We start from the raw sequence: 24984 nt of genomic DNA, 5'->3' as shown, positions 1-24984 counted from the left end.
CGATGTGTGTGTGACGTAGCTGTGTGAAAGCCAACGAGATCGTAATGCTTTTATAATGACAAGCGTTTGATATTGAAGTTATACTTCTTTTTAGCGCGTAAGGGAGAAATGATGACAATACATTTTTACGCGCCCACTGTCACAAAAAACCGACACCCTGAAGTTAGCATAGTCAACATTATAAAATAAAACTATATGGATACCAAAGAATTGCTTCTTTATTTATGTAGTAGTAGTAAATAATTCTTTGTGATATTTATTTTTGTGTATGTTTGCATAAGGTAACGAAGTGTGAATAAATAAATAATGTTTATTATTTATTTAATGGATTCGTTTATTACGCATGGTATACTTGTTTCGGGTTTGCACAGAACACCGAGCCTTTAATAACAAAAAAGACGCAGGGAACTGTTCTTGCTAATTGGAGCGTGGAAAATCATTTTTTTGGTTCAGACCTTTATAAAACTCATGACATACAGGTGAGCTTTGATGTTTTTCCCCCAACAGCTTATATAATCAACTTCTGAATATATTTGACGTACAAATCATTCCCCAAAACCCACATTAATTCAGCTTCGTTTAATATACGAATCACGAAATATGTTTAATGGAACAAAAATCAATTTACTCTGAATCAGTATTTTGTTACTAGATATGCGGTTTAATACGGAATATGTTTGGTTGGAGCTGAAATCTAAATCGTTAAACCTCAGTTATAAATTGAAAATATTGATTGATTCTGTGCAATGTTATCTGATTGGGCACGATGGAACCATTTACGAGCCAAGCCATTTAAACCGTATTTACCTCGCTTTAAAGATAAGTGTATACCTACATTGAAAGTTTTATTATAACGCATTATATAGTTAAAGTTTATTGAAACACAAATTAATTATTTCTAAATAATTAAAGAACCATTTCTTTGGTTTACCACACATTTTTTACTTTTAAATTTTGACTATACTAACTACAGGGGTTGGTTTTTTGTGACAGTGTGCACGTGCATCGTTAAAATTTACTCTCATATTTTTCCCTAACGCGCTAATAGAAGTATAACTTTAAAATCAGGTTACATACATTATTAGGATATTAGCCACTGAGGGAGATCATGAAAACAATAGATTTAAGCAAAAACATAAAGGCCATAATACACTTATATTCTAACCTGCCTTATCTATGGCTGCGAAACTTGGCCACTCTGTAGACAACACAGGGACATGCTAGCACACTGCTAAAGAACCATGGAAAAAAGTATGCCGAGAATAGTAATTAGACTAGCAAAGAAACACAGACATAAGTGAGAACAGGTGGGACAGACATTCTCAATAAGATATGCTACGCTAAAAATGAAGCAAAATGTTGATGGAATGGTGCCCTAGAGATGGATAGATGGTGCATTAGGCTACAACTGATGAAGAGTCGCAAAGGATAAAGAACAGTGGAATGGGTTAGTGAAGGCCTTTGCCAAGAAGCACTCCCTATTCTTCGACAAAAACGCTGCACATCTTCGTGACGCTATTATTATTATTATTGCGGTTCATGCGCAAAAATTTAAGAAGTTTTATTTTAAAAGTTACAACATAATATATTAGCATCCCAATTTGTTAACATTGTAAAACAATGGTATACCATACCATATTCATTTGTATTGTGTCTTGTTCCAAGCAAACGTAAACAAATCCTAAATTTCACATTACCGCTACAGCCAATAAACAACCCCAAACTTGCTTTTATGCGATGATTAATTCAGGTTGGACCAATATTTTACCTTTGAACCTGTCCAAATTTAATACCAACATTGTAGAGGTTATTATGTTTTTATTAAAATATTAAATTAAATAAAGCGCTCGTAATTAGTAAATACTATTTTGTATTCATTACATTTTCAAATGGCTGTGTAATTATACTCTATTTATCATGGTTAGGCTTGGTTTCAGTACAGCATGGGACCATTGACATAGCGTAATATTAATTCCGTTTATTGCTACGTGATAAATGCAGCCTTCTAAAATGTATTAAAAAAAATACGCAAACACATTATTATCTTTGACAATTTGTAATAATGAATTAATAATGTCGTACTGTATCGTTTCTTTTCTTTATTTTTTTTTATTATTTTTTAATAACGGGCAGGAGGGTCATCTGATGTTAAGTGTTACCGCCCATGGAGGCTCACCTTGTCAGAAGGCTCGCAAGTTCGTTGCCGGAAGAATAATTGATAGGCTCTTTTCTTGAAAGGCCTTACGTCGAAGTTTACAAATAAGTATATCTATAAAGCAAATTTATTATATCTGGTGGTTAAAAATGCGTCGCGTCAAATTTAGCTCGAGTCAAGAGGCTGTTTGGGTAATGTTCACAGTCGAGACTTAGCACCAACTATAACTGCCTTATGGCAATTGTTTTTTTTTTCATTAAGGAGTTTCATTTTCTGTCTGCATATCACTCTGAATGTCCGTGGTCCTTAACAAATGTAATAGCTGTTTGAAGGGTAAAATTTTGTTTCTGCTTGCTTTCGCCAGTCAGCCAACCGTTTAATATCTGTGTGTAAAGTTTTAACGAGGTTTTTAGTGTTACGAGTTAGTTTACGAAATTGGAAAACAATGAGAATGTTAATGAATTTAGATATACATTTTATTTAGATAACTGTTTTGATATTATCTCAACGCATTATATATGCAGGAGTGAGATTCTTATACCATAAATTCGATGAACTTGTTTTGTATAGAATTTAATAATTAAAGCAGTGACGACGTAGTGTAGCTTCGTGAGTTCGGCAAACAGTCGGTCGATCGCCTTCGTTTAAAAAAAAATCCCAAAGAAAGCTATGAAATCTGCGACCAAGACATATAGGGTTGTATCATATCAGATTTTTTCTAACAATACTGTTATCATTAGTTTGAAGAATCATGTCTTGGAAATATATAACTTACTAGCGGCCCGTCCCGGCTTCGCACGGGTAGAGATTTATTTTTTTATCATTTTTTGTAGATATCGATATGATATTTGTAGATATATTATAGCTTATATTTATCAGTGATAATGTAGCATTCAAATGGTGAAATAATTTTTAAAATCGGTCCAGTAGTTTTTGAGCCAATTCCTTACAATATTTATATGTAAGTAACATAAACCTTTCCTCTTTATATTATGAGTATAGTAAAAAAATATATAAATACCATGATTTCTACAAAACAAACGTGTGTAGTTATCTGTTCCAACCATTACAAATAGGATTTTCCAATGAAAAGTCAAATATTGTAAAATTCTATTCGCTTATATATAAATCCATGCATATTATAAAAGTGGGCGTGGGATTTGACTGTTATAACTGTGATATCTTTAATAATATTTATTGAAATTAAGTGGTCAGAAGAAATTTAGTTCGGATTAAAATAATTGTAATAAAAATGCTTTGATAGTATATTGGAGTGTTTTGCTTTAGTACTGATAATTAATAACTTGTTCAAGGCTCGGGGTTACCTGGAGTCCCTGCCGTACAAACCACGCGTACCCTGGACGCAATTGTTCCCGAACGCGGAGCCGCGGGCCCTGGACCTGCTGGACAAAATGCTCACCTTTAACCCTCACAAGCGCATCACTGTGGAAGATGCGCTTGCGCACCCATACCTCGAACAATACTATGACCCACACGACGAGGTTTGTATTAGATATTAGTAAGTGTAATAATTTGGTTCCTACGCTGACGTCACAGCTTCCTTGAGTTTTTCATATAAAATTACATAATACATAAATAAACAGGTAACAACGAGATTCTGACACGTTAAGCACTCGAATCATTAAGTGTTGTAATAAATGTAATTTCACAATTTCATTTGTTGAAGTGAAACTTCTTTAGAATCGTTATCATTTGAAAGGAGGCAAACACAATATGTTATTTAACACGTGAGAGAAAATGAGATAGGAAGCATTTTACAGAGTATAAGGATAAACTTTAAATTCGTGTGTATTTTATCATTTTCTGGATTAAAAAAAAAACATAGATGTCCAATAAAATAAGTTACTTGACTTTTAAAAGCCCCAATAGACCAGTATATTTTCAAGTATTTGTATACCTATATTTATACACTTAATACGTGCTATGAATAATATAAAAAAAAACTGCGTTTACAGAAGTCGCTATGCGACAGAATTTCCATATAAATTACTAATATGTAACTACTAAACGAATACATCAACCATAAGCGTCTATTTTCTCGATCTCCCTTTCTTACTCTCTCTCTCAATCGGTCTCAATCGCTCTGTCCCTTTTCTTCGATAAAACGCTGCACATCTCCGTGACGTTTCATAAAAAATTTACCCTTCTGCGCCTAAAGAAGTTTCACTTCAATAATGTCATTTTATAACACGACAATTCGGCCATCTCTTTCATATTTTTTAAAGGATTTTCCAATCGAACAAATAGAAATGTGATTACTTTCCTGGATGTGACAAGCAATCAAAACTTCAAGTCACGTGAAGTTGTTTAAGAAGGTCGTTAGATATTCATGAAGGTATGACAACACACGAACGTATAGACTGAATATTTATCCAAATGACAATTTACTGTAATAATATAACACTACATATTTTTTATAGATTATTTTTCACGAGGCTTTGAGGCAACTTAATTTTTAGATCCTTCGAATCCTTGTTTGGAATGAAAAGTGAAATTACAGAAATATGCCTTTAATTTAAGATCCATAGTTAAGACATCGAGGTCTGAAAAGAAGTTAACTTAACAAACCGTGTCTCAAATAAACATATCTTCGATATGTCTAATATTTTTTTTTTTTCACCAAAAAAAAAATATTGATCCCGATCTAACAATATTAAAAATTAAAAGTATAAAATTAAATACGTAGGACACAATATCTCCACTATACACTCACTCTGCGAACATATGTTCGCAGTGAATCAGTTCGGAGTGAATGTATAGTGGATATTTATATAAAGATGCCGATTGTAAAGGAGACAGCATTCAGTTGCCGCAACATTTTTGCTCACCGGGCGACAGGCTAGTGTAGTTGTAATGTTCCTTTATTTTAAATACCTACCGTAATTTGTACCAGTCGTAGATTCTATAGAAATGAATACAAATTTTCTTTTTTGATGTACATATTTACATTTAACTTTCCAGCGATAATGTTACAAAGGTTTTGAATGTATTTAGGAAAAACCATTTGATTGGTTCATAGACTAATAAAGTGGCGTCATTAATCTTCACTATTGTCAGTTAAAATGACCGATTGCAGCAAGTTTTACTTTTGAATTTAAATTCTATTCATTCTACAATGGATTGAAAACTATTTTTTATAACCTGTTTCTCTTTTCTCTCTAAACAAAACTACTACTAGCTGTCTTTCCTGGAGTGACGCGGCTGGAATTTTTTTAAATTGGATATTTTGGAATTAATATAGCATATTATGTAGCGTATTATATGATGTAGCATTCAAATGGTGAAATATTTTTTTTAAAGAAATCTAGTAGTTTTAGTTTATTAGTTTAAAAAAATGTGTGTGTGTTTCTACATTATTATCAAATAGATGACCCGGTGAATATTTGCGTGAATATTTAATACACAATTTTTAAAAGATACCAAAGAGATCGGCACCCATACTACAATTGTGAAACATACATTTCTGAAGGATTCTATAATGACAGTCAAGTAGCAATATTTATATATAAAAATACATAAGACAGTCACAGCTTTCAATTGTCGTTTTTTGTATTTTATTTACTTTTTATGTATTATTTACGTTTAAGCCATCCCTGAACTTGCACAAATATTTTAAGATCACAGTTATCCAAATCCGTCATCCTTAGTTTCATAACGTCAACATTACTTTTGTCCTGACGTGAGAAGTAATTATAATATTCCTTTGTATAATAAATTTGTGAAATGAGACCGTCTACTTCAGGCTTGTAGCGACCTTTTTACCCTGAAGCTAAAGATGAAACGCCACAAATGCAAAAGGCAATGCTCGGCTCGCATACGAGCACATGCCCTATAATTTTACCCGTCACTTTGTATCTCTTTTAATGGCACGACTATAAAGTGGCCTCCTATTTTTAGGTTTCTAGATTTTAAATTTGTTTCTTATAAAAATCATCCTAGATAAACAAAGAAATCTAGAAACATCTCTTTTAACGTTCGTTATTGTTTTTCTTATTCTTACCCATAAATAAATGATAATTTTAATTGCTATACTTTTTGATAGGATTTCTAAATTCGTGACCTATCTTTTTAATGACATGATAAAAAAGTCACCTCATATTTTTAGAAAGATTTTTAGATTCGTTTCTTCTAAAAATCTTCTTAAATAAACAAAGAAATCTAGAAACATCTTTTTTAACGTCCATTATTATTTTTCTTATTCTTACCTATGAATAAATTATAATTTTAATTGCTTTACTATTGGATAGGATTTCTAAAATCGTGACCTAATTCTCAAATTTTCATAAAATTAGGACATGTCACACACATTGTAGACGTACTAATAAATCAACCAATTCGGTCCACTATGTTCCCACACCCAATCGATAAATACCCACTTGCTACTTTTTCTCGTCTCGCTTGGTGCCTAGAACTACACCTATATCCTTCATTTTATAAAAAATAATCAAAATCATTTATTTATTTAGGTAACACAATGTACACTCAAAAATGAAATACATTTGAAATGCTAAATGCTTCTAATTTTACACTTACTACCAGTTCTCAAATCAAGGGCGTAGAATGGACAGGAAGAACTGACAATAAACTCTCCGCCTTTTTTTAAATCCCCAAGTTTTTGTTTTACACAATTCTTGTTAGGAGATGCAACCATTGCACCATGATCCACATGATATATTAAGTTATATTATTAAACAATAGAAATAGTAATCAACATTACTTTAAATGCAGTAATATTAGTGTTAAGCCAATCGATCTCTGTCAGATAATAAAAGACTTTAAGATAAATTATTTAACATGAAAAATATGGCCAGGAGCGAATATATGAAGATTACCCATTCTGTATGATACTGTAATTACTACGTGTGATTCCGGCGGATATTAAAACGTCTCCCTCTTCCGATGACTATGAGTGTTCGCGTTTACAGATTTTCTGATTGGGTATTTCCATATTTGATTTAGTAGTACAGATACCCGCAAACATCTTGAACAAATTTTCATGCCTGGGCAGAAGCGTTTTAGGGAGTGACGTGTCGATCGGGTGATTGGTAAATCAGTTGACGATTGTATCCCGCGATACGATGCGCAAACTTTCCCACACTCCTTTGTTTCATGCTCAAGAAGTTTGCCGGTATCTGTAATTAATGTTTATATAAAATAGCTTAGAAAAATAATACTTATTTACCCTGAGACTATTCAGTCAAGCGATATTATCAATCGTTTTTTCAAAATATATTCTAAACTGGATTTTTCTTTCTGAAACGGGAACGTTTAATTTAAGAAAAGCGTTTTTAGTTAACTTGTGACGTCTTCCGTTAATTTCCTAATGGCTTGCGGCTAAGTTAAATCGTACTTTCCGAAGATAATCTTGCAATTGTTGTAATCGCCTTTGGTTCAGACAACGGAGTAAGGATGCAGAATGATAGCGGTGAAATGCTTGATTTTCAAACAATCGTGAAACACTTCTACAAAGGGATTGTCGCTTTCGTGGCGAACTGTATTTGAAGAATTTTTAACAAATTAATATTCGCGTTTAAGTGAGAAAAACATTTATATTTATATAAAATTCTGTAGCCAATCATTGTATTTAAAAAATATATCTGACCATTGTTTTCCCTTTATAATAGAAAACCTTTCTCTAAATCGAAATACCTATGCGAACCCGTGAAGCTTTAAGAAATATGTATAAAAAAATCGGTTGTCTGTAAAGTCGGTTTACTGACGATAGTCGAACGTGACAACGTCATAAGAAAATACTGACGGAGTGGTTGCATTGTACAAAAGGAAAATTTAATTTTATTTGTTTGATAGATATTTTGTATGGATATAGAGAAGGAGGTATATGGAAATCACAATTGAATTGATCAAGTTACATCTATTTGTACCGAGTTTGGCTGCTCGGCCAAAGTAGGAGTGAAAACATGTCGAACGCTGTCGAACGCTTATGCCTCTTTGTCGCTCGTTCCGCGTTCTCGCTTGCACTTCAAGCATTAAAAGGTACGCCTCAGAGCGAGGTAACGCCGAACACGACATGTTTTTTCGTGCGCCAGCCGGCTCCATCGAATTATAAGACGTTGTCACGTCAATCATCCATAATATTAGCATATCCATAATATTATAAGCATATGTATATCACAGCCAACTAGCTTAATTAGCCGTTCATAGACATATATATCATATATTTATTATTTTTTAACAATATTGAAAATCTACGCAAAATATTATATTAGCTCATTTGTAAAGCATTCAGAAACCTTATTCCCAAAAAAAACATATAAAAAATGGAGGTTATATGTTAGACCTTTTTGTTGGCATTCGTATAAGAGGTGACCCGTTACGCATGACATAACGATTGTCAAGGGTCGCCACACGCCTTTATTCATCTTCGTCCGAAGAACTCCTGGAAATAAGAATGTTACCTATGTTTTTAACGAAATTTCTTGTAGTGAGAACTTTTTCCCAACACTGAGTTTGTGTAATACCTTCAATTGTATTGAACTAGATCACTTAAATATTACAACGTTTTAAGAACTAATCCGTGAACACTGAAGTTCAAAGTTACAGGTCATATTTGATAAACTCTAAAATGGCTAAAAATTCATAAACGTCACTTAAACTGAATTTAAGTAGATGTCCAACTCGATAAACTCGACACACATACTCAAATCTATTTCTCTCTTTTTTCTATGAGAATGCAAAACAATCCTAAATAAAAAATGTCCGCTCACAAAAACATCTTAAACTTTTGTTTGTATTTTTGGTTGTCAAAGTCAAAATTCATTTATTCATATAGGTAACATAATGTACATTTATGAACGTCAAAAAAAATTAAATGAATCTAATTTTACATTTACTGCCAGTTCTCAAATCAAGGGCGTAGAACGGAAGAGAAAGAACTGGCAATAAACTCTCCGCCAATCTTTTTAATCGCCAAGTTTTTTTTTATACAGTGTTTGTAAGGAGCTGCAACCACTATACCATGTTCGAATAATAAAACAAATTAAAAACAAAGATTTGTCCTCTATCAGCAGGAGGCATGGTGAAATAGGAGCACGCACCTACATACTCGTGAGAACAACACGCAAATACGTAGTATAAACAACTAATATCACCGCATACACGAATTCAAGTACGACAGTCACCACAAGTAGCACCCATTCACGAGTATGACGCATGGCCAGCCATCGGCCCCCTCGCCATATTTTAGGGAGAGAGACAACCCGACGCATGGACGCCGCCACAAACAATGACATTTAAGTGAGCATGACGATCCTTGAAATGTGGACTTGGCTACACAAGAAAATAGTAATAATACTAACTGTACACACACCTTCGTTTACTGATATTGTCGTTTAATTTAATTTATCAACTATTCAATATTTCACACAATACCCCTCCCTGTCACGTAAACAATATGATAAACCCTATTACACGCGTCATGCATGCATGTTAATTAATTAGTCGGACTATGTATATTCATAATATCATAATTCAATTTACTGAGTCTCTCGAAGGTAATATTATTACTAGGGTATTTCTTCACTCATGTTACAATTATGCAATAAATTTACATATTTTAAGCGTCGGTTTCTCAACATTGAGCGTTGAACATTAGAATCTTGTATTCATAAATATATAGAAATACATATATTTCTATGTTCTCATTTAACACTCGCTCGGACGGCAAATACATCATGACTCAAAAATCGGCGTATGTCAGGCACAAGACGCTGATCACCAATTATGAAAAAAAATCCAGAAATACGAGGCCAATCGACGGTTGTATCGCCAATAGTTTTGTTTCTTATTTATTTATAAAGTTTACTACATCATATTTTATCTAAATTATCTATCTAAATGGATAGCGAGTCACATATATCAGTATATGTGACTGAAAATTATGGTTAACATAAATGTTATACAAAATAGTAAAAATATATTATACTTATATTGAAGGAAAACATCGTAAGGAAGCCGTGCTCATTTGCGATGTGCCATGATACTGCATTTCGTCAGCGTGGTGTAAGGTTGCGTCTTGGAGATTAAAAAAATTGTTAATAATATTGTGTCAAAAGTCAAATATCGCAATAAAACTTTAGTAAGGTTTTGGTTTGCAAGATTTTGGGTATAATTTACAAAATTAATCTTTGTTTTTATATTGATGCAAAAGCAAAACCAATCTAAAAACAATTCGTTATTTTATTTTTGTTCATAAACGAAAAAGGATTAATATCGTTTAATCTTTACAAATCTCCAAAAGTCCAAGAGTTTACTCATATTTGGTTGTAAAAACCGATAGTAGTAACAGCTGATGACGTTCTTATTAAGTACCTAATACAGCCGGGAACTTTGATTTTGGTCAATATAACCGGTATGTTGTTCAAAACGATGTCGTCGTGAACGGTTTTGACTGTAGTAAGAAACCTGGAGAAAATTGTATTTAAACATAGATCTCCCAAGCGGGCTGACCCAACGACACGGACTAGCGGCTCTAGCATAATTAATTAAACTACACCGAGTTTCACTACTGAAATTTTGTGTAATTAAATGCTAAAGCAAATAACTCAACTTGGATGCCTACATTAAACTAGTCAGAGGATTTTATTTCAAACGAATTTTGTAGTACAACACGCAATTGCAGGTAGCCCTTGTACAAAAAATATTTTATTATTTATTTTTTATGCCCAAAGAGAAAAAGACCGTTGTTTTAAATATTAAGTTAGTTAGTTCTTCTGGCGTTGAAAATTTAAAATTGTGTTCATACAGATACGATGCAATTTTAGTTTTTACTACGTATTTATATAATAGTAGACAATTAAGTTTCGTTTACTGTAATTTTTTATTAATTCTAAATATTTATTCTTATTTAATTTCTAAATAAAAAATAATTAAATTTTTATTAAAAGTATACATGTATTCGTGTAAATAAATACGCGTGAAGTGACTTCTGGATTTTTTGTATTAATTATTGATGATTTTTTTAAAACCGTTGTACACAGCCAAACAATAAGAATTTGTTGACAATAAAGAAAAGATTTTCTAACTTTTGATAATTAATTGAAGTAACAAGTGTAAACATTGCCGATTTTGTAAAAAAAATAATATAGCATTTCCTTGAGAAATATAAAAGTTCAACTATAAATATACCACTAATATGGTGATACGTACTTTATGAGAAAAGTTTCACTGTACTGATGGTCTACAAACACGACTTATTTCAATATAAATATTTTCCAGTACAATATTTTACGTCTCCCACGAGAAATTTCTATTTGATTTGCAATATTTCGCTGGGGAGCCACACAATATGTGTAACGTGAAAAATGTACTTTCTATTTTTGCCGTTGATAATGTGAAACAGAATATACATAGATCTCCATATCTCCAATCCAAAATTATATATCTATTAAAATAAAAATGAATCATAAATTGTTTCAGGCTAAATATTCCGAAGCATTTTTCTAGTTACGGTTACGGTGAAATTTGTATTGCATTATTTTACTTTACACAATAAAGTTTAATCGACAATTTACAAATTGTTTAATGGATGCATATGACGACGATCAAGTACTTAAGATAATTACTTAATAACTAAGTGCAAGTAAAACAGTTGATTGCAACATTTTTCATATAATATTTTGTTCGCAGCCCGTAGCAGAAGAACCTTTCCGGTTCACGATGGAGCTCGACGATCTACCGAAGGAAACCCTGAAGAGCCTCATCTTCGAAGAGACTCTGCTTTTCTATCAAATTCAGAACTCGTAAACTGACCATGGTAACAATTGCTGAACGTTTTTATCGTTTTATTGCAATGACGGGCTTCAGCTGCAATCCACAGATATCATATCTAATCAACCCATGATTACCAGAATCGAATTTTCTCGAACTTCACATAAGTGTTTATTATGACGTCCGTCGCATTCTCTATTTTTATTGCGTGGTGCTGACAGCTATGACGAGTGTTAAATAATTATATTCTTTCAATATTATAATTTGACTGGTAACATTTAATTACAAATTACAACTAATTTTGAATAAATAAATGGATTTAATTTTAATACAAAAAATATTGCTGGCTTCTCATGCTTAAATGAATTTTAAATATGTCAGTGTCATTATTATTAAGATTATATGAATTGTTTTGTCTTCTGGTATGACTTGAAAATTGTTCTGTTTAACGTAGGTATTATAAAAGTAGACGTATCTAGATAGGATTTTTCTGAAATTTATCAAAGTTAATACCTAGTCGTTCTTTAGAGGTTCGAGACGACGAAGTATTTTTCAGTATTACATCAACGTATTGAGACTAACTTTATCGAAGGTTTTAAATCGATATATATAAATGCATGAATGCACTGTTTTGGTCTTCGTTAAAAAACTTGTGTTATACTGTCTTCCCGTCTCTCGTTTGCGCACAATATGAATTTTAGAATAACATTCATATCAATTTTAATGTACTTTGTGTCTTAGTTACGTGCGTAGGTTACAAGTTTTTCAACGAATGCTTATTGTGATGGATTGTGATTCGTCAACACGTAGGGAAACACTGTCATTTTAATAATTGGATTTTAGAGATAAGAACTTCGCAAGAAAAATGATTCCGCATCGATGAGATTACTAAAATACTCAAACGCCAATACGTGGTAATGCGGATATTACATAAATTTCGGTTGACGAATCACATGGTTTCTTATATTGTTACTCTACTCTACCAGATGTGAATTGTCAAAGTTTTGGATATGGATAGTGAATATTTACTAAGAAGTTGTTGAAAAAGGGAGCATTAGTCTTGATAGTTTGATATTGTGAAACGTTTAACTTTTGTCTTATGCCCACTCATGGGATTTAATGTTGTGATTTCGATTACGATGTTTATTAGCTTCTTGTCAACGTTAGTCTGCGAAGATTATGTATTCAGGAACTTAGTCCGCTAGTTTGGAAAATGTCAGGTAGCGCCAGCCATGTTTGCTGTCAATGTCAAACAAACGTTTGTCAACTTCACCTAAGACGATCTAATAGACTACCATACTAAAAGTATTGTCTTTGAATTTTCATAATCGCATTCCTGAATCCTCAAGTATTGACGTAGTCTTGCTTTTAAAGGTAAAAGTAAGGCTCTGAATTGTCGCGCTATCTGTACTAAATAATAATAAGAAATATTTATGCAGTATTTTCATGTGACGCAGACTACGTTGTAAATTCGCATTGTTTGAGATTTAAACCATTTTACTCTATACGTTACTAAATGTGTACATTTTAACACCAATTAGCGACACAATTCGATTGTTCAAAATTGTGCAGTTAATTAGTTTAAGCTTCTCGACTCGTAGACCCCGTATCCCATACCCCGATTTTGCCGACAAATTTATGGCATATTAGAAGTCGTATTTAATAATGGCTGTCATTTCTTGTTCGTTGACAGCTGAAGTTTCACTTGTTAAATATTTGTATCGTAATTTAAATTATTTTTCGAAATAAAAGTTTTAGGCTAATTAGTTGACATAAGAATTTTTTCCTTCATAGTCACTTACGCTACGTGAAAAATTACTAACAGTATGAGATGACTACAGATTTCACGTATGTATTGTTAAAATATGAGTGTTGCCATATTTTCTTAAGTCATTATGTACAAATTGGATATTGTAAGATCATTTGTTATCTGTCAACAGTTGAATTGAATATTACGAAAATAAAATTTAAACAAGATTTGGTGTTTTTATTTTTTACCCGAAGATTAAATGAATGTTTGGTATGGATATAAAATTATTCCGAAAGAATTGCTGGTAATTTTCCATACAAATGGTACTATTATTAAACTCTGAACCCAACTCGAACGCCGTAACGAGAGGCAATATGTTAGTGTTTTGTTAGGTGTTCGAGAAATAATGTTGAACACACAAACACTATTGTAAGTACATAATATATGTTTAGAACAAATTCCTGATTTAGATTTACTCTATTAAATTGAGTATTTCATTGCTGTATTTTAGATTAGCCTTTTAAAGATGTTAAGGCGATTGGTTTGTGTCCTAGAAACTAAACCTCAAAATTGAATTTTATAATTAAACGATCTGGAAACCTCCTGTTTAACAGAAAATCGTCCTTGTCATACTTACACCTGAAGGCATTGGATAGGAAATCATTTATTTATACATATCTTTAATTATATTACAAAACTACAATGTCTTGCTACGAGGGAAAAGCTGGAGAGGCGGAGGCTGTCCCTGGAGCAGTTCACGAATAAGTTATCAAAGTATTAAAAACCAATATTAAACTCGTATGTGAAAACCTATTTCAAGTCAGCAGCATAATAGCTGAAACAGCAGTTTGTCAAGTGGGGAGTAGTATAGTAGTCTGTGTAAAACACAACTGTTTAGCCAGTGTATTTTTACTATGCATCACCTTATTTTTTTTATTCTGTGAGATATTAGAATTTGAATTCATTGTTATTATCAAATGTTAAACACTAACGTAACTAGAGATAAAGGTATAAACCTTAAATGATAGTGGAGACGGCGCAATATTAATTTGCCGCAAGCAAAGTTGTAGCGTTAATTAACACTGAAACTTGTTATTACAAGAAAATGTCTAAAACACACGATACTGTCAGTGTCCTCTTTGTCATTATAATGCAAGACATATCAGAGACTTTGCCTGCGATTTTATCTATAGAAACTTAAAACTTATGAATATCGTAATCGAAGACATATTATAAAAGCTTACTTGGTATAGATAAGAGTTTAGTAGTTTGACTTTGAATCTGTAACATTCCGCATATTTATAATAAATTTATTTCAAATATAGCTGTCAAAAGTTTGGGAGCTGTCATTTATATTACTTACCTGACTACTTATTTTATATAAAACATCTGATAAATAAACTAATTTTTTTTTATTTCAATTTGTTAAAGCAATTTTAAAAAATACTTCATTTCGTAGCGTAGGTATATGGACATATTTTTTACATATTCAATACTCTTAATGAGGACGGACATGTAGACTTTCATAATATCTTATATTGTGTAGCATATTTTGTTTGAAGGAAATATCCTTCGATTTGATAACTGATTAAATATAATATTTATATCCGCGACCGAGTTGTATAAAGAACTATAAAGTCATATGATAAGCTTTATATTTGTATGATATCACATACGTTAGTACGAGACTTTTAGTTTCTCCACATTATTTAAAATTCACAAAGGTATTATTGATATTCTATGACAATGAAGCACAGTCTTTTTTATAACCATAATTTGTTAAAAATTCTGGTATAGCACAAACTCTATAATTGATATATAATTGACAAACTTGAGACGGAAAAATTACAAAAAAAATTTTTTTCTTGAAATATATAAATAATATCTACCGTAGTCCAAAATAATCTAGTTTAATAACTATAATAGAAACTCTGGAACTTAAAATGGTATAATATAATAAAATAAAATAAAAAAGCCTTTTAATTCTTACAGCAGAACAAGTTACATTAATTAAGTTTACTTACATACTAGTGTTAGTTTTGTTAGTACCTAATTAAATTTGTATCCTAAATTTAGTTGTGTTAGTTTTTCCTATTTTTAAACTATTATATTTCTGTAAGAACTCCTCTATGGGTGAAGGATAATCCTCCTCCAAAGATAGCCAGTCCTCTCTCGATTGGGCTACTTGGATCCAGTTCAGACCACCTGTTTTTTTATTTCGTCTTCCCAGCTAGCCACAGGTCTCTCTCTCTTTTTCTTTTTCCCTTAAAATGGTATAAGCATAAAAAATATGTCTAATATTAATACAGTTCACCACACACACACACATTAAGACCACAGAAGATTTCTTTTCGCGGAAATCGAACTCGAAAACTTTGAATTAAATTATATCAGCATCAGTTGGCCCAGATGATAAATTGATTAGGAGCTTGTCGTTATCCATCTTAAATGCCAAGAACTGCTGAACAATGAATGATTAATAGTTTAGTCCACCTAATCTACCGTGCCAATATTTTTGTTAGATTGGTGACAACTGTGGCGGTCTTCGATTTTTAAGAAATAAGATTAACATAGTTTAGATATGTCATACAGTACCTACGTTGTAAAACGAAGTAATGGTAGTTCTATATAGATAATAAGAATGATAAGGGGCTCATCTAAAATGTTAATGTTTATCACTACTTAAATTTACGATGTTTTCTGTTTTGTTTCTGTTGTTTTTTAGTTTACATCCATTTAGCATTCCCCTGTACCTTATAATTTGCATATAAACTTTAACTCCAGCCGTAGGCAAGTAGCTCCCTCCAACAAACACCTATGAACATATAATAAAATCTTTAAAAAGAATATGTTTCCGATATTTACAATCATATTATGTTACGAAAAAATTATAGTGCTATTAACAATTTTATCTTAGAATTCAATATTTTATTTTAAAGACTCGTAACGTGGGAAACCTTATATTAAATCTTAGATTTATAGGTTATAATAAAATATAATGTTACTTTCCTTCAAGTATCAAACATTCTATAAAACATTTACTTATCGTCTTAAGACACCTTTAAATTTCTTATGAACTAAAGAGTAACAAAAACACAATAAATACGAAACGAAAACATTACAACAAACCGGGTGAAGCAATTTCAAACGATAATTCATCGTGTTTTTATGAATTAGGTAGATTTTAAATTCACCCTTTTGAAATATTTATTTAATTCGCAATTTACGCAATTGCCCTAAAACAACATATTTATTACCGAGGGAGTTAAATAATGGCCACAAACAATACAGATTGGCTCGAATGTTTGTCGTCGCTATGAGAGGTCTATCCAATTATTTGTTGCTAACTTTCTATTCCCTTTGATCGGCGCTGTGTTATTCGAAAACATACGAAATCGTGTTATTTTTGAGAAGGAAAATACACTTTTGCTAAAGTTTGCAAAGAAGTTAAAGATATAAATAGTCTTTACAGTTAGTCTATGCTCTAAAATATGCATCTTTTTTTTAAAGCCTCTCCATTACTGGAGGTTGTCCGTCAGTCTCTTGTCCTGGATAAATAGCTTAGTGACTAATATGTGTATTGTACCACTGATTACAATACAAAATTATGTAAAATTCCAAAATATATTCGCAATTATGAAACACTATTAAAACATATTCGTCAACACGATAATATTTAACAACATTCACAAGACATCAAATTTATTTTGCAACCTTCGTTTGTAATTTAATTAAATCCGAGGTCCTCAGTTAAAAATTACGCACCACACGGGCTCGTATAATGTTATTTTACAAAATTACATGATGATTACGTGTAATGTAATATGTGAGGTATGTTACGCTGTAAGCGACCTGTTTATTGTTAAGAATTCTGGGGACGCAATTGTTCCCCCATCAATAAAATTAATACTTGGATTCTATTTAGAGCAATTAGATGGATCAGAGCAGTGTTGGTCCAGTGGCAGCAGCATGCAAGTCTCATCCCTGAGGTCGTAGATTCAATCCCCAGCTGTGCACCAATTGATTTTTTTTCTATGGGCGCATTCAACATTAGGTCGAACGGTGAAGGAAAACATCGTAAGGAAACTGACATGTCTTAGACCAAAAGAGTCGACGGCTCTAGAGGACACCTACTTGCCTATTAGATTTAAAAATGATCATGAAACAGATTCAGAAATCTGAGGCCCAGACCAAAGAGAGGTTGAGAGGTTGGTAACGCCACTGATATTTTTAGATGTATTGTTCAGTCCTTTCTGAATAATTCTTAATAATACCTAATAAAGGTACAATTTTTAACAACATACAATTGTACGATAGAAATTCAATCGCAAAATTCCAATATCTGCAAGACATCCCAAGCTCTCAAAGCTCGGGGCTACATCGTAGCTCGTGTCGTAACCACGTAGCAACGTAGCGGCGTAGCATTACTGTGGTAGCCATTGGGCATGAAATGTATAAAAGAATAATTGTTCAATAAGATCTCTTTTGAAATTCTTCATTGAATATCTGGAATATATGAATATTGTGTAGCGAAAATTGAATATATACTTGTTTTTGTATGAATATAGCGTTTTATAACTTTATGCTATGTATCTCTATCCTATAAAATATTTACATCATAATGCTTACATTAAAAAAAGCCCTATATGTGAAACATAAAATTGTAGACAAATTGTTATTGCGTTTTAGAAGATCTTACACAAATATTATTATTATATTATTAAATTCGACTTAAGGTCCTTCAAAGAAAGCAATTCTTAAAAGGCCGGCCACTCTTGAGCCCTGTGCTGAGAGAATCCATAGGCATCACTAAATATCGGGTGTCGCTCTGCACAAATTTTTAAATTTCTTTCGATTATTGTACCCTATATTTCTGTACAGAGGTACTTTAATTTTGTCTCATTAGACTAAAATATTTTTCTTGATAAAGAAAATTTTTCGCTAGATTGATATGAATGACTGAATTTCAGAACAACTGCTTCACTGCTCGACCAAATTACTTTCAGGACACTTAAATGCAGAGAGGAAGGTCCATAATGGCGGGAATGTGTAATTAAAAGTCTTTCTTTCGCAGTAATGTAACTTTACTTTAGTGCTCATTACAGCAACCGAGTGACAAGTTGTTGTAGTACATACTATATTCGTTTCGTGTTGTCCAAATATATGTGTTCTCATCTTACATCGTTTCTTGATAACATAGTTTTTGACTTCTAAGGATGCTTTTAATACATACATATTCCCTTAATATTATGATTTCAAATAGATAGGTTTCAATACGGAAGCGTATTTTTTTGGTATTATATTTAGACAGTGGCATAGTTGTTTAGGATAGCTTAGCAATATTTTAATATACAGAATTATATTTAAATTATATATAAATTTAAAGAGCAGTGTTGGCCTGGTGGCTTCAGCGTGTGACTCTCTTACCTGCGGTCGTAGGTTCAATCCCCGGCTGTGCACCAATGGATTTTCTTTCTATGTGCGCATTTAACATTTGCTCGAACGGTGCAGGAAAAACATCGTGAGGAAACCGACATGTCTTATACTCAAAAAGTCGACGACGTGTGTCAGGCACTGGAGGCCGATCACCTACTTGCCTATTAGATTTAAAAATGATCATATAACAGATTCAGAAATCTGAGGCCTAGACCTAAAGAGATTGTAGCGCCCACTGATTTATTTTTTTATATTTAAATTATTTATTTATTATAATTAAAATAATTACAAGTTAATAAAAAATATAATTAAAATGAACTGAAAAAGTTTGGTCCCTGTCGCAGTGTACCATTAAGGCTGGCAGCATTTCCTCACTGTATTGTGATACTTATTCGTAGAGCGAGGAAAACAAATATTTAATGTTCTGATTATTAAATACATGGCTATGACGCTGCGAACCATTTCATAAACAATTTACCATTGTACAAAAGCAATAACCACAACAATTAAATTAAGTTCAGTGTGTAACCTCAGTTTCCAATATACGATATATTAAATTCATATTTCTATTATGTATCAAAGTTACCTGAGTAACTTAAACCTATATTAATTTCTGTCGGTTTAAAGTCTGTAAACTTTGTATTACTACGTAATTTGCCGCGTACATAACTTAAATATTCAAGTTATACAAATAATTATCAAAATTTCTATTGAGGTAGACCTATTTGTTTGTACTTTGTACACTGACTGAGTTCACAAGAGTTGCTTGCTGTATTGTTAATTAAAAGATTTAGGCATATAAATATATTTTTTTAATGCTTTTTGTAGGATAATTGGTGTTGGTGTTATTTAGACGTTCTATCAAATTAGTAGTAACTGTTAAAATAGTATTATGTAGTGAAGAACTGGCAACAAACTCTCCGCCACTCATTTTAATCGCCAAGTTTTTTCTTTTACACAACGTTTCTAAGGAGTATGTCTAATATGACATCTTGAGTAATAAAGAATAATAAAATAAATTAAAAACAAAGATTTGTCCATCAGCAGGAGGCATAGTGAAATAGGAGCACGCACTTACATACTCGTGAGAACAACACGCAAATACGTAGTATAAACAACTATTATCACCGCATAAGAAAGTTAACGAAATAAATAATATTAATTATTTATAAATTAGTATTATTAAATTTAGTGATAAAAACACTTAAAAGTGGTAAAAGATGTTATCAATTGAACGTTCCCGCTTAACAAATTTAAAAAATGTCGTCCCTCTGACAAGGGCAGAATTTCATGTGATATTTATCTGCTTTAAGAAAAGCGCTATCTAAATTAGAGGCTGTCCACATAGCCTAATAGAATATTGTTAAAGATAATTCATTCATTGTTTTTCTGATTATTCGTATATCAAAACATGCCCAGATATATTAAAAAAAATGAGCTTCGTGACTGTAAAGGGATTATAGTTGAGAATTATTTATTTATTGATTGAGGGTCTTGAATTGAATAAGTTGCAACAATAAGACGTGCGAATCGTATGACACTTTTATTTGAACTTAGAGTTGTGGACTGTATACATTTTTGGACAGTGAATGTTTGGGAAGAATGGTTTTTTATTTATTAGTTTCTGAAAATTATAGTAAGGATTTAAAAGAATCAATCAAGACACACGCCTTCGACTGTTTTAGGATTATGACAAGCCAATTTCCTTAAGACGTTTTCCTACATCGTACAGGCAACTATTAAATGTGAGTTTATTAACTCACATTTAATAACACTATTGTGTTAAAAGACACAACCGGGGTTTAAACCTCATCACCTCAGGGTTGAAGTAGAACACTAAAGCTAAGCCAAAACTGCTATTTTATATGGGACTTACTAAAATTTACTAAGTACTTATTTATTAATTATTCAATAACAAGTCTTAAATACACAACAATCTGATCATGAAAATGTATGAGTTGTTTTAACATTTTAGTAAAATAACTCTATTTTCATAGGTAACACCTTCATTACGTATTCTATTCGCAAGAATGGAACAGAATAACACGCTATTAATACTACATATACAGATACGTTTACTTTAGTGAAAATGCTTTTGATTTAATTATTAAGTCGCTAGAATAAATTTATTCACTGCCTCTACAAGAGACTGTATGGAATATATCCCCTGTATCCGCTTATGTACCCGACCCTGCTTGTTCTGGGTATGGTGGGTTACAACCAGCTATTTCTCAGAAGAGAGCTAGCTGTATAAGTGTATTTATATATATTCAGGTCGGGTTCGTAACCTGGATATAATGGAGAGAATACTACGGGTACCAAGTACAAACCTGAGGCTTCCGTCTAAAGTTTTAGGTGTACCGCGCTCACATTCCAAGTTGGTTAGCAAAGCGCCACTCACGCGAGCGATACAAATAATTAACAAAATTAGACCTATTTGTTTGTACACTGGTTGAGTTTATAAGAGTTGCTTGCAATATTGTAAGAAGATTTAGGTATATAAATATAATTTTTAATGTTTTTTATGTAGGATAATTGGTGTGGGTATTATTTTGACGTTCTATATAATCAGTAGTAAATGTTAAGGTACAATAATGTAGTGGAATAAATAAATAAACTTGGAAATGAGGTGAGCAAAATTTTTTTTTCGGGTACTACGTTCTCATTTATTACATCTTTGAGAGGGATGCTTAATCGAGATGTTCTAAGCTATTAACTGTAATTCGCGCAAATACCGTTTTAAATGATTCTAAATTTACTTTTTTGAAGACATCCTTATTCGACGAAAATAACGAACCTCTGTTCTAAAACTATTAACAATTGACGCAAGCCTATTGTTACTTTGGTCTGTGAAATTGCAATGTTTATTATTAAGTTAAGAACTTTCTAGAAGCCAATATTTATTATGGCTTTCAAGAATATTGTAAAATTAAAACGTGCCTTGGCTGGCTTTTAGAAACTTTACACCAATTTGTTGACACCATTAAGAGAGTTTAAAATATAAAATACAGAGCCGGCAGCCTCGTTATGTTTCCATTCTGGTTTCAGGATTTGTTGACAATAAATATAGTGGCTGCACTTTGCAATTTGTAACACAAAATAAAAATAGAAAATGATTTTAAGGTTTCTGTCTATTTATAAAAGTTTTTTTATATATAGAATTATAAATATAGAACTGGGAAAAGAGTACCCATGGACATTCTCAATACCAGAGGGCTCGCGAGTGAGTTTAAGAATTGGCTCTTGTCTTGAATGTCCCTTAGCCTCATTTATTATAAATAAAGTTTATACGTTTATTTGGACCATAAGATCATCATGGTATCACTTATTTGATTTTAAAAAAATCATTTTATTTATTAAATTTAGGTGCTTAGTACCTTTCTTTGTTTGACTTTGAAGATATTTACAAATAGCGACGCACGGGTGGGCATTTATTTTTTAAACATTTTTTTGTAGATTTGTTCTTTAATATTGTGGGTATTTCATTCTGTTCTATCATTAATAGTTTTCGCAGCGCATCCGATGAAAGATAATTTAAGGCATTATTTTTACACTTTGGGTAACATTATTGTAGTTAAAACATACAAATTTTTCCTGTTAATAATATTAGTATCTTACATTTGCCATTGTATTATATTTCATTATCACTAATATAAATCTCTACTTTAGACCTCACAATATATTTTAATTAGTGAAACCATTCGTTTTAATAATTTAATTTGTTCAAAGAATTAATATTTGATGTCGTTCCGTGAAATTTAAGCAACAAGTGAAATATTTAAACGGTAATTTGTAGAACCTTCCAATATGGGTCAAGGTTTTCTCGCAATACAGCCTTCGAGGCTTGTATCTGCTACGATCTTTTCAATGTCCCGCCGGCAGGCTTAGGCTTCGGGTTATGACTTACATCTAAAAACTTTTATTATTACCTGTAAGAAATACTGAGGGAGGTGCCAAGCATAATATCTATAGGATTTACTCGCGTGGTAAGCTTTTTAAAATAATAATTATACAAAAATAAAAATAGTAATACTACGCATACTAATAATCGCATTAATTAGCCATAATACTTTTCCTCCGATTCGCGGACTTCAACAAACTGCAATGGTTGTACACTTGGCCAGTAGACTATGAAATAAGTGTTTAAATGTATGTTTTTTTAATGAAATACGCGAAACGTCGGATAAATTTAAAACTATGTAAATAATTATAAGTTTACAGTAATACATAGCTTCAATCCGGTAAAAAAGTGTTTTCTTGTCTGCCAATTTTTGTTATGTAAGACCTTTTATGCTATTAACAATAACGATAAAAAAAAGTTATACAGAAATCTAAAGCTAAGACTATCGAATGTAGTATCACTTGTATTTATCACTTGTTTTTATGTTATCTAAGTATTTTTTTTATGGGACAGAAGGCAAAATCGGCTGCCTATGGACACGTGCAAAACCAGAAAGCTTCCAAGTAGGTTGAAGGCATTTAGCATAGTAGAATGTAATCGTAATAACTGAATGAACACATAGGTCATGCGTCGTTTTTTGTCTCATCAGGAATTCATTGTTTGTTGCTAGCGACAAAGCGCAATTTGAATTGGAAATGACCATCCTTGCTCGTTGTCGTTTCGTTTCACGTATGTACAAAACATCGGCGATATATAACGTTCTTGTGTATGTATAACATGTAAAAGATACCGTGATATTAAACAAACACAATGTTTAGTAGTAGATAATAATTTTTTGACTTTCAATTTCATTGGCAATGTCTAAAAAGAGACTTTTATATCTATTTGTATGACTTTTAATAAACAAAACCTCTAGTACAACTGCTAGTTCTGAAAAATTATACCACTAGGTATCTACAATACTTAAACCATTTTAAAAATGAAAAAATGCTGCGGTAGCTTTGCTTAGCTTTGTTCAACAATGAAAGCTCACATTGTACCATTATTTATCGGAAAATCTGTATTGAATTTAGTTGTAAAGTACTTTTAAATTACCCATTACCCTAATTAGAAACTCGCTCTTATATGCCTAAGTTTAACATAGTTAAGGATACTATATATAGACCGTCCCTTTAAATGCTTATAAATCATACTGCGTAAGTTTCAATATTTCGTATGCATATGCGTAGATTACTAATAAATAATTAAAATGAACGAGTGGCGCTACAACCTTTTTGGGTCTGGGACATAGATTTCTTGATCTGTTTCATAATCATTTTTCTAATAGGTAAGTAGGTGTTCAGCCTCCTATACCTGACATAAGCCGTCGACTTTTTAGGGACAAGGCAAGCAGGTTTTCTTACAAGGTTTTCCATCACCGTTCTAGCGCATTAAATACGCACATAGGAAGAAAATCCATTGGTGCACAGCCGGGATCTAACCTACGACTGTAGGAGTGAGAGGCGTCCATACATCGGGTTGTCTCTCTACCCAATATGTGGCGAGGGGGCCGATGGCTGGCCATGCGTCATACTCGTAAACGGGTGCTATATTTGGCGACTGGTCGGACTTGAATTCGTGTATGCGATGATATTAGTTATTTCGACTTTGTATTTACGTGTAGTTCTCACGAGCTTGTAAGTGCGTGCTCCTATTTCACCATGCCTCCTTCTGGTAGAGGATAAATCTTTGTTTTTAATATTAATTAACTATTAATTACTTGAGAGGTCATGTAGAACATGTTGTAATTGCAGCTCCTTACAAACATTCACCGATTATGACTGTTTTATATAATTATATTTTATTCAAAAATACCAAAAAGAATATAGATTCACTTGGACTAGAAACGAGCTGTGTTTAGTAAGAATCCTTATTCTTTGAGGGTAAAACATTTATATACAAATTAAAAATTACTAACTATATAAAATAGTATGGTTCCATCCTCTACAAACATAC

General features: G+C 32.1%; 1 protein-coding gene across 1 annotated transcript in view; it reads left to right on the top strand.

The window, feature by feature from the left end:
* Positions 1-13879, top strand: part of LOC110996883 (mitogen-activated protein kinase 1) — a 51071-nt gene extending 37192 nt beyond the window's left edge. The window contains exons 7-8 of the mRNA XM_022264760.2: positions 3469-3657; positions 11822-13879. Of these exons, the coding sequence (XP_022120452.1) occupies positions 3469-3657; positions 11822-11938 (306 nt within the window). The 3' untranslated portion in view covers positions 11939-13879. The remainder of the gene's footprint in view (positions 1-3468; positions 3658-11821) is intronic.
* The last annotated feature ends 11105 nt before the right edge of the window (positions 13880-24984 follow it).

The sequence above is a fragment of the Pieris rapae genome, chromosome 11 (genome assembly GCF_905147795.1).
Source record: "Pieris rapae chromosome 11, ilPieRapa1.1, whole genome shotgun sequence".
In the NCBI taxonomy this organism is placed as follows: Eukaryota; Metazoa; Arthropoda; class Insecta; order Lepidoptera; family Pieridae; genus Pieris; species Pieris rapae.
Note: the sequence above shows the minus strand (reverse complement) of the source record. Positions and strands in the feature narration are given on the sequence as shown.